The sequence below is a fragment of the Diceros bicornis genome, chromosome 18, assembly GCF_020826845.1.
Source record: "Diceros bicornis minor isolate mBicDic1 chromosome 18, mDicBic1.mat.cur, whole genome shotgun sequence".
NCBI classification, from domain to species: Eukaryota; Metazoa; Chordata; class Mammalia; order Perissodactyla; family Rhinocerotidae; genus Diceros; species Diceros bicornis.
The window spans coordinates 1,650,689-1,667,060 of record NC_080757.1 but is presented as its reverse complement, the minus strand read 5'-3'; the positions used below and the strand labels follow the sequence as shown (position 1 = coordinate 1,667,060).

Sequence of the window (16,372 nt, the reverse complement as noted above, 5' to 3'; positions counted from 1 at the left end):
GGCACTCGCGCCGGGCGGAAGTGGCCTGACTAGGCGGGCGGAAGCGGCCCTACTAGGCGGGCGGAAGCGCGTCGCCAAGTTGCGGGATTCGGTGCGGAGGCGGCAGCAGTGAGGAGAAAGGGAAGTGGCTGCCGCCTTGAACCCCGCAGGCTGGTGGGGGGGGGGTGCCCGGAACGCGGGCGGCGGTGCTGGCGGCCTCCGGAGGCTCTAGTTCCCTTAGGGCGGCCCTCACCTCCGGCTTCCCCAGCATGCGCGGGCTCCCGGGGAGCGGCCGCGGGGCCTAGGGATGATCTTCCCGGTTGGCCGCTGCGCGCTCCGGTGGCTGCAACGGCCCGGAGGCCGGCCCTTGTCCCGCGCCGCCATGGAGGTGGCCTTCCGAGGCGTGCGGAAAATCCTCTGTGTGGCCGAGAAAAACGACGCGGCCAAGGGGATCGCCGACCTGCTGTCCAACGGTCGCATGAGGCGGGTAAGGGGCGCGTTTCCGATCAGCCGCTGTGAGGGAGGCCTGCCGAGCGGGACGGGGTGGTGGCGCCGGGTTGGGGTGAGGGCGACTCCTCCCGCCCTGGTGCTCATCATCTCCCTGGCCCATTGCAGTGGTCTCCTGTCTTCTCTTCGGACTGATGGACGCTTGAAAGTGTAGTTAAAACGTTTCGTTGATTTGCTTGAAAACCTTGGCTCCTCCTTGTCCGCTGCAGCGGTTGCCGAACGTGTCTGATCTTCGGAACCACGTGGAGCGCTGGCTGTTCTGTGGGTCTGGGATGAGACCGGGGAAGCCTGTATCTTAACAGTCTGCGCTGGTGGTTCTGAAACTCTGAAGCTGGGAACCGCTGCGCAAACTCCTTTAACTCGGCATTCAAGCCCTGCCGGCTCATTCCCAGCCGACCTAGCCCTCCCCGCCTTCTGCCGCCCTCCCCGCGCCCTGCAGCCCCGCTGACTTGACAGTCTGTAAGTGCTGGCGGCACGGCAACAGGGTGTAAGGTCTGGGGCTTAGGGGCGAGGTAGCCCTGTGCCTACTCCTACAAACGAATTGGGCGAGACAGGCAGGTACGGGGTAAGATGTATTCTAGACGCACTGGAGGCGCGAAGGAAGGGGAAGGTAAGAAAGGGTTTGGTGAAGAAGGTGACACAGCAGCCTTAAGAGCTGTTCAGGAAAATCTTTCAGATAACGGAAGTGGATCCTGCAATGGTTTTCTGGAGAACGTTTCTAAGAGCATGGGTGGGAGTTCTCTGCTTCTTTTTCTTTCAAATCCCAGGATTCTTAGAGCTCTGTTTCCAGCGTGTGGATAGTGGGAGCAGGAGCTGAGGCTGTGTGAGTGTTAGCTGAGAGCTTCACCTCTTTCCAGTGCCAGGAGTCCTGGTGACCAGCCCAAGGTCGGCCTGCTTCTCGGGCTCTCGGCCTCTTGAGAATGGCCCATCTGACCTAACTTATGTGTCCTTCAGGGCTCTGTTTAAATGTCTCTTCTTTGAGGAACCTTTTCCTCACATTCTCCCCCCAACTGGGTGAGGGACACTTTGTGATATGTGTCATGGTACCCTGTTCTACCTGGAAGGCACCTACCAATACAGTTAAATGATGCACTGTGCAATTATTCATTGGATGTCCCTCACCACCCCTCCTGGACTCTAAGCTCTAGAGGAAAGGGGCTGTGTCTGTTTTGTTCTTTGCTGTAATCCTAGTGCCTGATACCGTGTGTGGAATACAGGAGCCTCTCAGTAGATGTTTGTTGGATGAATGTTTGAGCTGAGTCCTGAAAGTTCTACCAGGTGGTGGAAACACTGTAAAGAACAACCCAGTGTCTTGAAACAGCTGGCCTGATCAAAAACAGAAGTGAGGAGTGTGGGGTGGTGGGAGGAGGAGCCAGTGAGTTAAGCAAGAGAGGCAGTTGAAGGCAGATCAGGAAGGTATTCCAGAGCTGTGTATTTTATGTGCAAGTGTTAAAGTACACGTAAAACTTAACCATTTTAACCATTTTGAGGTATACAGTACAGCAGCATTTAGTACATGCACAGTGATGTGTAACCATCATGTCTGTCTAGTTCCAGATTTTTATCACACCAAAAGGAAACCCCATAGCCATCAAGCAGTCACTCCTCATTCCCCACTCCTCCCAGCACCTGGCAACCACTAATCTGCTTTCTGTCCCCAGAGATTTGCCTCTTCTGAATATTCCATATAAAAAGAATCATATAACACACAGCCTTTTGTGTCAGGCTTCTTTCACTTAGCATGATGTCTTTGAAATCCATCCATGTTGTAGCATGTATTAGTACTTTGTTCCTTTTTATGGCTGAATAATATTCCATTCCAAATCGCATTTTGTTTATCCATTCGTCAGTTGGTGGACATTTGGGTTGGTTCCACCTTTTGGCTATTGTGACTAGAGCTGCTGTAAACATTCATGTACGAGTTTTTGTTTGAATACCTGTTTTCAGTTCTTTTGTGTAAATTCCTAGGAGTAGAATTGCTGGGTCATAAGTTAGCTCTGTGTTTAGCTTTTTGAGGAACTGCCAAACTGTTTTCCATAGTAGCTAAAAAATTTTACATCCTTACCAGCAATGTTCCAGTTTCTCCACATCCTCACCAACACTTGTTATTTTTCATTTTTTTGATTATCACCATCCTAGTGGGTATGAAATATCTCATTGTGGTTTTGTTGTCTATCCATGTCTTTTGCCCATTTTTTAATTGGGTTGTTTGTCTTTTTTGTTGTTGAGTTGTAAGAGTTCTTTGTATATTTAGGATACTAGATCCTTGTTAGTTATATGATTTGCAGATATTTTCTCCCCGTCTATCAGTTGTCTTTTCACTTTCTTCATAGTGATCTTTGATGTACAAAAGGTTTTAATATTGATGAAGTCCAATTTATCTATTTTTTCTTCTTTTGTTTATTACGCTTTTTGTATTAAATCTAAGAAACCATTGCCAAATCCAAGGTCATGAAGCTTTGCCTCAAGTTTTCTTCTAAGAGTTTTAGCTCTTATATTTAGGTCATTGATCCATTGTGAGTTAATTTTTCTGTCTGGTGTAAAGTAAGAATCCAACTTCATTCTCTTGCATGTGGATATCCAGTTTTTCCTAGCACCGTTTGTTGAAAAGACTGTCCTTTTCCCATTTGGTGGTCTTTGCACCTTTGTCAAAAATCAATTGACCGTAGATGTTTGGGTTTATTTCTGGACTCTCAGTTCTATTCTGTTGTTCTGTATGTCTGTCCTCTTGCTAGTACCACACTGTTTTGACTTACTGCAGCTTGGTAGTAAGTTTTGAAATTGGGCAGTGTGAGTCCTCCAACATTGCTCTTCTCTTTCAAGATTATTTTGGCTATTTGGGGCCTTTTCCAATTCCATATGAATTTTAGGATCAGCTTTTCCATTTCTGCAAAAAAGACTATTGGGATTTTGAATTGCACTGAATCTGTAGATCTTTGGGGAGTATTGCCTTCTTAATATTAAGTCTTCCAATCTATGCGCACAGATAGTCTTTCCATTTATTTAGGTCTTCTTTAATTTCTTTCAGCAATGTGTTGTAGTTTTCATCGTGCTTTTGGATGCTGTTGTAAATAGAATTGTTTTCTTAATTTCCCTTTCAGATTGTTCAGATCTGAACAATCTTGTGTAGATCTTGTATCCTGCAACTTTGCTGGATTTATTAGCACTAATAGTTTTTTGTATGTATGTGGCTTCTTTAGGATTTTTATCTATAAGATCATGTTGTCTGTGAATAGAGATAACTCTACTTCTTCCTTTCCGATTTGGATGTCTTTTATTTCCCTTTCTTGCCTAATAGCTCTGGCTAGAACTTATAGTAATCTTGTATAGCAATGGCAAAAATGAGCATCCTTGTCTTGTTGCTTATCTTAGAGGAAGAGCTTTCAGTCTTTCACCGTTGAGTGTGATGTTAGCTGTGGGTTTTTTTGTAAATGCCCTTTATCATGAAGGGTGTTGAATTTTTATCAAATGCTTTTTCTGCTTCAATTGAAATGAGCAATGTAGGTTTTAAGTAGGGGTGTATTGGGGTAATATTTGTGTTTTATAAAGTCATTTTGGCAGCAGAGGATTTGAAAAGTGAAAGACTAGAGGTAGGGAGACAGCTGTTGGAGTTCTCCATGTGAGCGTTCAGAGGCCTGAACTCTGGAGACCCTTGGAATGGTTTAGGTAGGAGCAGAGGGAATGGAGAGGAAGGGAATGATAGAAGCAATCAGAGTTTAAATGATACAAGTTTACTGTGCTTTTACAAATTTTGGTCCTTCTTCCTGGAATAATATTTTCCTTCTTCTCTCCTGATGACCTCTTCATCTTTTAAAAGAAAAAATAATAGACAACCTAAATGTAACCTCTTTTGTGAAGTCTTTCCTAAGCATCCTGTCCATCCATTTCATTCTCTGTTTCTGGATGCAGTTTCATCTCTCTTGATGATAGCAGTCAGCATTGGTCGAGTTATCTAGCTGTTTATCCATCTCTCCCATGGAGTGCCACCTCCCTAAGAACACTGACAGGTCCTGTTCATTTATTCATCCCTCAAACAGAACCTGCTACATGACAATCACATTGAATGACATTATCCCTACCTTAAATTCTGATAGAGGAGTTAAATTAAATTTTGATAGAGGAGCTCAGACACACACAACTCAGAATCAAATGATGGTCATTGCAGCTTTATAATAACAAAGAATTGAAATAACAAGAACTAGTAATGGAAATAGAATGGTAAAATAAATTTTACTTCCTTATGATAGGTTATTAGACATCTATTATGAAAAAGACTTTTTATTTTTATTTATTTATTTTTTTGGTGAGGAAGATGGGCCCTGAGCTAACATCTGTGCCAGTCTTCCTCTATTTTTGCATGTGGGACACTGCCAAAGCATGGCTTGATGAGCAGTGAGTAGGTTTAGGGATCCAAACCCCTGAACCCCAGACTGCCAAAGCAGAGCGTGCAGACCCAACCACTGTGCCACCAGGCTGGCCCTGAAAAGACTTTTAAACAAATACATATGTATCTTTGAAAGAAATTCACCAAAACATTAACAAGAGATAGAATGTTTCTGTTTCTTTTTTCTTTGTCAGTGGTAATTATTGCAAACAATTCAGAGAATACAGATGTGTGTCAAATAAACCATCCCCACCACCTCAGTAACTGTTGTTAATAACTAAAAGATTTTTGGGGACTTTTCTGTGTGTATACAGTTTTTTCATGGTTTTATTTTTATATTCAGAAGGAGAAATTTTAAAAAAAGAATCCTGCTATAGATTTAGGGGCAGCAGTGTAATCAGTTCCTACAGAGTGCTTAGAGAAGATGGGATTTGGACTCTTTTTTGTAGTGCTATCCACTCTATTAAAAAAAAGAGAGAAAAGAGGTCACAGAAGCTACATTTGTTGATCTATCCTTTTTTCTCTCTCTAGGCTCCAGAACTCCACTGTAGTTTAGAAGCAGCCTATTCCCCTGAACACCTCCTCCAAGAGATGGAATTGCACATAATTGTGTACTATCTTCAAATGGGAATTACAGGGAGGCAAGTACATCCTCAAGACTATCCATTGGTGGAGGAGGCTGCCTGGGAGAGCCCTGGACCTGGGGTCGCACACATGTTATTAGACAAGTCGTTTACCTGGAGAGGATTAGAACAGTGGGTTTCAGACTATGTTCCCAAGAGACCCACTGGACCATGAATGTGCACCTAGGGAGCCACTTGGGGCTAGACTGGGGAGAGGCTGAGTTAAGCAAGACTCAGCCTTGTTGCAGCCAGAGTACCTCAACTTCGTTATATCTTAGGGTCCGTATAAGGTTTTGTTTGGGAAAGCTTCAATGCTTTCTTCAAAAGAAGTAGAAACCATTGGTTAGGCAATTTCTATTCTCTGTTAGTAAAGGGCTTAACTAGCAATTGGAATTTGTAGAAAGGAGTTTCTTTTCTTTGCAACATTAATCCAGTGAACTCTTAAGTATCAGATACTCTAATAAATTCTCTCTTTAAATTTGCCATTATGCCTCAAAGAGAACCTCATCTACACAGAAAAATTGTCTTTGTGAGGCTGAGGGAGTATCCTCTCGACACTGATTCTTCTTGGCCCTTGAACGTATCCCCAGTTGCTGTTTTGCCTTTCTGTTGTCTTCTGGGCAGTGTTGGTGTGAAACTCACATGCATAACTACTTTTAACACCTTTGTGGAAGAAAGTGGGATGCCTTGTTCATCCACAGTGCAGCTGAAGAAGTGCTTTGGAGACAGGATTCCGGTCCTGACTGGGGCTCATGGTGATATTGGATTTCAGAGCCAGAGGGAGCTTAGAGATAACTTTATTTAAGAATAAAGGTTCGGAAAGGTGAATGACTTGCCCATGGTCACCAGTTTGCTGGTGCAATTGTATGGCCAGGAAATAGTAGTAATGTGTGGGGAGGAAGGAGAAAATCGTCACAAGATTTATATCCTAATCCTTTCTCTGCCATTAATTTGTCATGTGACCTTGGACAAGTCCATTCTTGTGTGTAAAAAGTTGTTATAATAGCTGATCTCAAGGTTACCTTCCAGCATAAAAACTCCATGGACTCTATCAAGTACATGCTTGTAACTGTGTTTTGAGTGACCACTTAATAAATAGTCTTAGTAATTTAGTCTAGTTTTTATCTATAAGAAATACTGTTGCATTTTTAATATTCCCACTTATCAGGATTTTGCTTGATCTTTATGCTATGGAATCTTTTTTTTTTTTTTTTTTGGTGAGGAAGATCAGCCCTGAGCTAACATCCGATGCCAATCCTCCTCTTTTTTTTCTTTTTTTCTTTCTTTCTTTTTTTTTTTTTTTTTGGTGAGGAAGATTGGTCCTGGGCTAACATCTGTGCCCATCTTCCTCTACTTTGTATGAGACGCCACCACAGCATGGCTTTGATAAGCAGTGCGCGCGTGCCCAGGATCCAAACATGTAAACCCTGGGCCGCCACAGTGGAGCGTACACACTTAACCGCTGGAATCATTTGTTTTTTATGTAATTTACATGTGTTTTTAATTTTTGTTTTGTTTTGTAGAGGGACGGACTTTCTAAATTCAACAAGATCTATGAATTTGATTATCATCTGTATGGCCAGGTAGGTGCTACAAGGTTTCTATCATACAGCTGAAGTGTGCTTTTGGATCCATGTGTCATTTTAGTGTACATTTCTTGGGTTTTTTGTTACAGCCAAAAAGAACAGCTGTTTACTACAAGTCTTCCCTAAATTGCTTGTATTTTAAAGTTATGTAATCAAGAAGAATTACCCTGGCCATTGTAGAATATGTCACTGTCTTTTAAGTATAACTATTGTTATGACCTAAAGATCCCTGGTTACAGGTGATCATTTTATAATTTATAAGGAAGTCTCTTTTTAATAAAATATAGTTCCATCTCAGCTCTTTATAAGAGGAATGAAGCTAATAGACAATAGTTTGAGGAAATTTTAAATGCTACAAAAGGCATCATGGTACTAGAATTAGAATGGTGATTGTATTACTATGGCTTTTGGCTTGAAGAGCTATATTTATGTTTGTTTCTTCCTACTCAACTGGTTTTTGTTTTATAGACATTATTTTTGAGCAATTTTAGGTTCACAGCAAAATTGAGAGGAAAGTGCAGAAAGTTCCCACGTACCCCCAGCCCCTACACATTTGCAGTCTTCCCCATTAATAACATCGTTACCAGAGAGGTACATTTGTTGTCATTGATGAACCTACATTGACACATCATAATTACCAAGAGACCAGTTTACACTAGGGTCCATTCTTGGTAGTGTACATTCTGTGGGTTTGGACAAAAGTATAATGACATATATCCACCATTATAATATCACACAGAGTATTTTCACTGCTCTAAAAATTGTCTGTGCTCCACCGATTCATCCCCCCGCTACCTGGCAACCACTTTTTTTTCCTTTAATAGAAGTTCCTCTTTTTTATTTGAATGATTTGGCAAAATGTAATTGCTAAAAGACTAACTCAAATTTTGTTATCATTCAGAGTGTTACCATGATAATGACTTCAGTTTCTGGACATTTGCTGGCTCATGATTTCCGGATGCAGTTTCGCAAATGGTCAGTTCAATTCCTGGGGGGAAGAACTTTTTGATCATTATAGTAAGTTGTGAAATACTACAGGAATTTTGAGACATGTTGATCTTACTGTGTAACTTAAACGTAATATAGTCATGCATCCTTTAATGATGAGGCTACATTCTGAGAAGTGCATTGTTTGGCGATTTCATCATCGTGCAAACATTCATAGAGTGTACGCACACAAAACTAGATGGTATAGCCTACTACATACTGTATACTAGGCTGTGTGGTACTAATCGTATGGGACCGTTATTGTATATGCAGTCCATTGTTGACCAAAAACATTGTTATGTGGCTTATGACTATACCAAGATGACTGACTGAATCCATTTGGGCTTCTATAACAAAATGCCACAGACTGGGTGGCTTATAAACAACAGAAATTTGTTTCTCCCAGTTATGGAGGCTGGAAGTAGGAGATCAGAGTGCCAGCGTGGTCAAGTGAGGGCTTTCTTCTGGTTGCAGGCTGCTGACCTCTCCTTGTGTCCTCACGTGGTGGAGGGCTGTAGGGAGCTCTGTGGGGTCTCTTTTGTAAGTGCACTAATCCCATTCATGAGGCTCCACCCTCATAACCTAATCACCTCCCAAAGGCCCCACCTTCTGGTACCATCACATTGGCTTTAGATTCCAACATGTGAATTTTGGGAGAGGACACAAACCATAGAGACCATAGCAGTGACCTAGGATTAACTGATTTGCTGTGACTTTTTACCATATGTTTAGAATGAACAGCCACTTTTAGGTGTGTTCCCCCAGATAGCTAGAGCTTTTTCATGCAGTCTCTGGATTGCATGTATCCTCTTGCTGCAGATGTGTATGAAAGGATTCCAGAAGTTCTTCTTAGCAGCTCCTGTTAGTCGTCATGGGAAGTGGACAGTGCATTGTGCAGAGAGTCATAGCCTTGCTTTTAATCCTCTGGCATCTCATGTGGGACTTTTTCTGTTGGGGATCCATCCATGAGTGCACTGGAGCAATTTTTTCTCATTGAAATGGAGGACTTTCTGTAATGTGCTGAGGTAGGATTTTTTGTGTTTTTATTTGTTTTGTAGGCAGAGCTGCAATCCCCTTGTCCTCTTTGAAGCAGAAATTGAAAAGTACTGCCCAGAGAATTTTGTAGACATCAAGGTAGGATCTTTTGGAAGACATATGGCACTGGAGTTGAACAACCACAGAATAATGGAACTGAGTGATTTCTGTATTTTGAATGCGTTAGAATTTAGAGATTGGGTTTTCCACCAAACTAAGTACCATGGTTTAAAAAATTATTCCCACCCATTGTATAAATGAGACCGTTCAAAGTAAGTGGCCAAGGAATTGAAGTAAGCCTTTTTATGAATAGTAGTTGTTGAGGTAAACACTAGGAAGAAGTACTGTTATTAATTCTAGCTCCCATCCTACCCCTAGTTGGCATGAAGAAACTACAAAGTATAAATGGTCATGTGACAGTAAGTTGTGAGTTCTCAAGAATCAGGGCACCTATAGTTAGTTCACTGCTAACTGGGAAACCTTCTTGGGGTGAAACTCAATTAGAGGTTAATTTTTTTTAACCAGAACATAATCAGAACCACTAGAGTTAGAAGTGTGTGTTAGAGCTGAGTTTTGGGTTTCATTATGCTGTATAGTTGTATTAAACCCTCAGTCTTCAGGAAGCTCCTTAGTGAGTCTGTGACTCTAAGCTGGAGGATTGTACTAGGACCTCACCATCCTTAGAACTGGTAAGAACAGTTTTCTCTGGTCTCTTTTTCTCACCAAGTTGGCACACTCGGAGAACATCGTTAGCGTTCAGTCAGACGTGTTTGGTGTAGAGGTGTAAAGTAAGTGCTCTGCCGATTGTGCTCTCACTGCTCTTTTCCCACTGGGAACTTCAGAAAACTCTGGAACGAGAAACTCGACAGTGCCAGGCCCTGGTGATCTGGACCGACTGTGATAGAGAAGGTGAAAATATCGGGTTTGAGATTATCCACGTATGCAAGGCTGGTAAGTGACGCCCCTTCAGAGTTTCTGTACTTTGGGACCGTGTAAATAGATGGTTCTCCTGTATATATGTGCGAGTGGGCTATGGCTGAGCTCCTCCCGTATACTCTCCCTCCTGAATCCCTCTGTGAGTCTCACTGGCTTTGTGTCCTAGAGCAAGTCACTGAACCCTTGGGAACCTTGGCTTCCTTCTCTGGAAAGTCAGGCAGTCTGACACAGTTCCTAGGGTTGCGTGAGTACTAACTGAGTTTATAAGTGGTGTAGACCCTGTAGTCCAGGGCTTGTTATATTTTAGATCCAAGTAGATTGCCAGCTCCTCGAGACCAGGGACTTTATATTCTGTTTTTTACAATTGTATATAGAATATTTACAAAAGAATGTATATACCATATGTAAAGTATGAAGAATAATTCTGGAATATTCTATTTGTTTTATCTCCTTTTTATTTTATTTTTTTTTCTTAGGAAGATTGGCCCTGAGCTAACATCCCTTGCCAATCTTCCTCTTTTTCGCTGAGGAAGATTAGCCCTGAGCTAACATCCGTAGCCATCTTCCTCTGTTTTGTATATGGGATGCCACCACAGCATGGCTTGATAAGCAGTGCATAGGTCCATGCCCAAAATTCAAACCTGTGAATCCTGGGCCACCAAAGCAGAGTGCACGAACTTAACCACTATGCCACTGTACTGGCCCCAATGTTTTATCTCCTATATTCTTTGTATAGTGCCTGAATATTAATAAATGTTGAAATGAACTTAAATGGCTCTAACAGGGTTAATGATTTCAGGTAACTTAGAGGAAGGCCATTCTTGGGCTTCGAAGAGTTAGGGGGTTGCTGTTTTCCCTGTTTTTGAAGCTATAATGACTCCTGGGATTTAAATACATTGACTTTCAGGAGCAATGTATATGTCTTACATTATTTCTATGACAAGACATAGGACCTTTTGTTGTGGTCATTGTTGCTGAGGACAGTTGGCCCTGAGCCAACAGCTGTTGCCAATCTTCCTCTTTTTGCTTGAGGAAGACTTGCCCTGAGCTAACATCTGTGCCAGTCTTCCTCTGTTTTATATGTGGGTGCCACCACAGCATAGCTGCTGACAAGCGGTGTAGGTCCACATCTGGGGAACTGAACCCCGGCCGCCAAAGCGGAGCGTGCTGAACTTAACCACTAGGCCGTGGGGCCGGCCCCAAGGACCTTTTAATTAACAACATTTTTCTTTTCCCTGTAGGTCTAAGAGAGCAAGTGAGGTTAAAGTCTCAAAAGGCTCACTGGAGAGCTTGAGTTAGTAGCTAAAATTTGCTCCACCGTTATTTCTGACAATACTCAGTTTAGCAGTTATAGTAAAGTTTCCCTCATATACAGTGTACTGTTAATTTAACCTAGTGATGAAAATTGGACACCTCGCAGCTTCTTGAACTGGTTTACCTTTCGTTCAAGGAGGTTAAGAAAAGCAAGCCGTTTGTGATGAGCCCAGTATGATTGGACTTTAACCTTGGTGACTCTCTGTTCCACAGTGAAGCCCAATCTGCAGGTGTTGAGAGCCCGCTTCTCTGAGATCACTCCCCGAGCTGTCAGGATGGCCTGTGAAAACCTGACCGAGCCTGATCAGAGAGTGAGCGATGCTGTGGACGTGAGGCAGGAGCTGGATCTGAGGATTGGTGAGGAGCTGGACAAACTCCTTTGATGGCCCACATGGGTCACTGGTTATTGGGTTATGGAACCAGACGTGAGGTTTGTATGTAAATATGTGCACCTACCTTTGACCTTGCAGTCGTCCATCATTTTCTCATTCCTTCTTTCCATCCTCACTTTCCAGGAGCTGCCTTCACTAGGTTCCAGACCCTGAGGCTTCAAAAGATTTTCCCCGAGGTGTTGGCAGAGCAGCTGATCAGTTACGGCAGCTGCCAGTTCCCAACACTGGGGTTTGTGGTGGAGAGGTTCAAAGCCATTCAGGCTTTTGTGCCAGAAATCTTTCACAAAATTAAAGGTAAGTCTGGGGGAGTTGTTTATGGTATGGAACCTAAGGGCCAAGGAGTAACCAGGGGCACCATGGAGTATCAATGGCACTAATTAAATGTGTGATTTTTTTTTTTAGTCTTGCTGCCCTCCGCCCTACCCCATTAGAATATTCAGAATCCACTTAAAGTTTAGCGAGCTTCTCTACTTCATATTCCTTTGACTTTCACTGTAATACCTTTTCCTATCTGTCATAGCATGTGGCTTCTCTGAGTCACTGCTTTCCTGTTTGTCTTTCCCCAATTTAGTAACTCATGACCACAAAGATGGAATTGTAGAATTCAACTGGAAAAGGCATCGTCTCTTTAACCACACAGCCTGTCTTGTCCTCTATCAGCTGTGTATGGAGGTAAAAAATACTTTGAAATCTTAATGATCCTGGAAAACCATTCTACAATTTTCAAAGCTGCCCCATGTCTGTTGGCAGAGGGAATCCTGTCCCATTTTCCCAGTGAACTGTAGCTTTCAGTTTGCATCTCAGGCCATCACTTTCTGGGGATCAGTGAGACTAGCATCCCATGAAAACAGCACTAAAAAAATGTAGAAGGAAAGGATCTGTAGAACTTTTAGGTAAAGTCAAATATTTTAAGAAATGTATAGCTGAAATCCCTCCCCCAAAGCAGTATACTGTCACCAGAGATGAATAAGGATCAGCTCGACCAGTCTGGATCATAGACTTCCAGAGCTGGAAGGAGTTTGGGAAGCATCTGGTCCAACTCCCTCTTCCATTGGTCAGGTGATGAAATCTAGAGAGGTGCAAGTCACAAACAGGTGAACAAGTTAACCTCATACAGCAAAACATGCCTGGAAATAAAAGTAGAGTAAAGGAGTAGAGCATGGCCTGGGGAGTAAAGGAATAGAGGGGCTATTCCAGGTGTGGTGGCCATGAAAGGTGTCTCAGCGGTGACGTGTAAGTGAGGGCTGGAGAGATTAGCAGGAGGCAGCCATGAGAGGACCTGAGGGAAGCATATGTCAATAGAGAGAGCAGCACATGCGAAGGACCATGACCAGCTCAGGCCGTAGGCCATCAGTGGCTGAGTTGCAACCCTCAGACTGATCGTCCGTGTTATGATGTTGCTTCCTGTCGATCAGCACGTAATAGCCTGTTTTAACCCAGGCGCTGCACACAGTGGTACCTAAATAAAACTCTGGTCTCCAGGTCTGATGAGTCAGGTATGCTTCTTGGCTATAGCCCACTGGAGGGTTTATTATAGATTTGGTAAGGAGGAGTCGAAACTACTGAGCACCTGCTATGTGCCAGACACACTATGTGGTGCATGTTATTTTATTTAGTCCTAATGGTGCCTGTGAGGGTGGTGAAACTCTTCCCATTTTACAGAGGAGGAAGCTAGAGAAAGTTAAGTAACTCGTGCACAGACACACTGGAGCTAGTAAGGGGCAGAGCATGGACTGGATCCCAGTTTGTCTGACTCCTGAGCTCCTGCAGACCAGCTGCCTCCCAGGGTCACCCTGTCTGTCCACTACTCCCCCCTTTGACCCTGAAGGTCATGGCACTACCTGGTGTGTCTGTGACACTGCACGTTTATCTGTTCAATTAAAAAGACCTGCCCTTTTTCTATTTTACTAGGATGTGGTGCAGGAAAACATGACACGTGGGATACTTTGAGCTTATTGTCAAGAGCACCCAGTCCTCAGTCTTTTTGGAGAGAGAAGTTTAGATTTTGATATACAAATATCCTCATTAACAAATCACTTAAACTGAGTTCTTTGTCCATTTGCAGTCTCTGAAAATTATGAAGTTGATCTTAAGATTAGATTTCTCCAGCTTGTATTATGTAATTTCTCCTATTTCTAACTCCGTATTATCATGAATTTAAAAAATAATAACGCTGTGCATGTGTAGATAGGAAACTGTGCTTAGGAGATGCATAGGCTGTTGTATTTCATAGGCTGTGGAGGAGGCACCTTAGGGCTTGTGAAATTGCCCCTCCAAGTTTTGGTTTGAGCAGGAAAGTGGGGATGGCATCCATCACACTGAGCAGTATAAACCAGCATTATGTGGGGCACTCTCACGGGCTAGAGTAGGGGCCTCTGCTGGCGGTGAGTGTGATCTGGAATGGTGAGCAGGGGTTGTCTTAGGAAAGCTGGGAAAGATTCACCAGTAGCTTAAAGTGGCCTCTGCTTTTCCTGGCTTTCTAGGATCCCAGGGCGACCGTGGTGGAGGTCAGGTCTAAGGCAAAGAGCAAGTGGAGGCCTCAAGCTTTGGACACTGTGGTATGTTCTGGAGGGCCTGCACCAGCCCCTGAGGAGCTCTGACTTCCTGTTGTTGGGACCGGGGTTCTGCCTCCAACGGTGGCCCAGTGGCAGAAAGCGTCACCCTTCTCAGGGGCACATAGGAAAGCACTTGGGACAAACAGAAACCCCCAAACACAGGCCTGGTTGGCCTCTTAATGGTTTTTTTTAAGTGAATAAATGCAACATAACTACTTTAAGTGGGGTTTGGAAAACAAAAAGAGGAAAATAAATCACCCATCTTCTCATCATCCTTATGTGATCACTGATATAATCTTGATGTCTTTTCTTCCTCTTTTTTTTTTTTTTTGTGAGGAGATCAGCCCTGTGCTAACATCTGCCAATCCTCCTCTTTTTTTGCTGAGGAAGATGGGCCCTGGGCTAACATCCGTGCCCATCTTCCTCCACTTTATATGGGACACCGCCACAGCATGGCTTGCCAAGTAGTGCGTCACTGCGTGCCCGGGATCTGAACCAGCAAACTCCGGGCCGCCACAGCAGAACGCGTGCACTTAACTGCTTGCGCCACGGGCCAGACCCTCTTCCTGTTTTTTTATATGCTTATTTTTTACCACATTGTAATTGGAATAGCTTGTTTTTTCCATCTGAGCATTTTTTTTTTTTATGTTTCTGCACAGTCTGTAAACATCATTTTAAATATCTGCTTTATAAGCCTACTCTAGAATAGGGTTTCTCAATTTTTTGAGCCAGAAGAGCCACCCTCATGGGACATAAGTCTGAGTAAAACACATTAGGGTGCCCCTTCCCAGTCACCACTTGGCAGGAAAGTTCAGGGGATAACTACTGTCTGGGTTAACTCTGGAGGTTGAACATACAGAATGTGCGGGCTAAGAAACACGCAGAGACTGGTGGGCAGTGCGCTCTTTATCTCAGGTGTGGCACTGTGTGTGTGTGTGTGTGTGTGTGTGTGTGTGTGTGTAGGGATGACGAGGGGAGAGTTATGAATTGATTTCATATAGTAGGCATAAGTGTTTCATTGCTCACTGCTTAAATATGCTTTGACATGTAGCCAACAGCATTGTTGGAGTGTCACCATGGGGAAAGGACAGCTGATTTTCTCCCAGGAGGCCTAAAAGAATGGTATTCATCATCCAGGGGAATTTCCTGGGGCTCAGATAGTGTTCTCAAAGTGTGGCTCTCAGACTGCCTGTGTTAAAATCAATAAATTAGATGCTTGTTAAAAAATGCGGATTTCTGGCCTTTATCCCAGCCCTCTTCTGTCAGAATCCCTAATGCTCAGGGCCCGGAATCTGCTTGCTTCCAGGTGATTCTTGCTTCTGCACTTCAGCGTCTGAGAACTGCTGGGCTGGGATCTGGCTCTGCCTAGCAGGTCCAGAACTTTTTTGTTCGGCACAGTCTTCCTCCCTCTGTGTGACAGCAGCTGGAGTGACGGGGCCAGACAGTTCTGAAGATGAGTTGTGTGGTTGTGTCGTGCCCTCTGACTCACGCACTATACCCTAACATGCCTGTTGACACATTAACAGGAGCTTGAAAAGCTGGCTTCTCGAAAGTTGAGAATAAATGCTAAAGAAACCATGAGGATTGCCGAAAAGCTCTACACTCAAGGGTCAGTATTCCACATTTGGGAATAGAATTTGATGCATCTTTGTCCGGGTGAAATATTTTAGAAATACAGCTTATGGGGAAACACAAACTGTCTCGAGGGCTGAGCTCTGAAGTAGAAGAATTTTGACAATGACTTCTTTTTTCTGATAGGGAAAAGACATTTCAAAATCATTTATTTCCTAAATTAAGAGCCCGTAGAGTGAATTCAAATCCCACTCTTGAGCACTCAGCACCTCCCCTGGAGCCCTGGCAGGTGGCAAGCAGCCCCTTCAGGAGTTGTTTGCCTGTTGTAAATCATCCTGTCTCGGGGTCATGAGCACCCTGGTGCCGTCCCGTGACAGTGTGGTCCACGTTGGCCAGTGTGGCAGCCACTTGCCGTAGGTAACTATTGAGCACTTGAAATTTGGGTTGTCCAAATTGGGAAGTGCTGTAAGTATAAAATATATACTGCGTTTCTAAGACTTTT

At 43.5% G+C, this 16,372-nt stretch overlaps 1 protein-coding gene across 1 annotated transcript in view; it reads left to right on the top strand.

The window, feature by feature from the left end:
• Window positions 1-85: 85 nt before the first annotated feature.
• TOP3A (DNA topoisomerase III alpha) overlaps window positions 86-16,372 on the top strand; it is a 37,129-nt gene continuing 20,842 nt past the window's right edge. Inside the window, exons 1-10 of the mRNA XM_058559553.1 lie at window positions 86-466; window positions 7,017-7,076; window positions 7,981-8,054; window positions 9,125-9,200; window positions 9,944-10,052; window positions 11,565-11,708; window positions 11,867-12,037; window positions 12,315-12,415; window positions 14,227-14,301; window positions 15,825-15,907. Coding sequence (XP_058415536.1) covers window positions 287-466; window positions 7,017-7,076; window positions 7,981-8,054; window positions 9,125-9,200; window positions 9,944-10,052; window positions 11,565-11,708; window positions 11,867-12,037; window positions 12,315-12,415; window positions 14,227-14,301; window positions 15,825-15,907 — 1,073 coding nt within the window. The 5' untranslated portion in view covers window positions 86-286. The remainder of the gene's footprint in view (window positions 467-7,016; window positions 7,077-7,980; window positions 8,055-9,124; window positions 9,201-9,943; window positions 10,053-11,564; window positions 11,709-11,866; window positions 12,038-12,314; window positions 12,416-14,226; window positions 14,302-15,824; window positions 15,908-16,372) is intronic.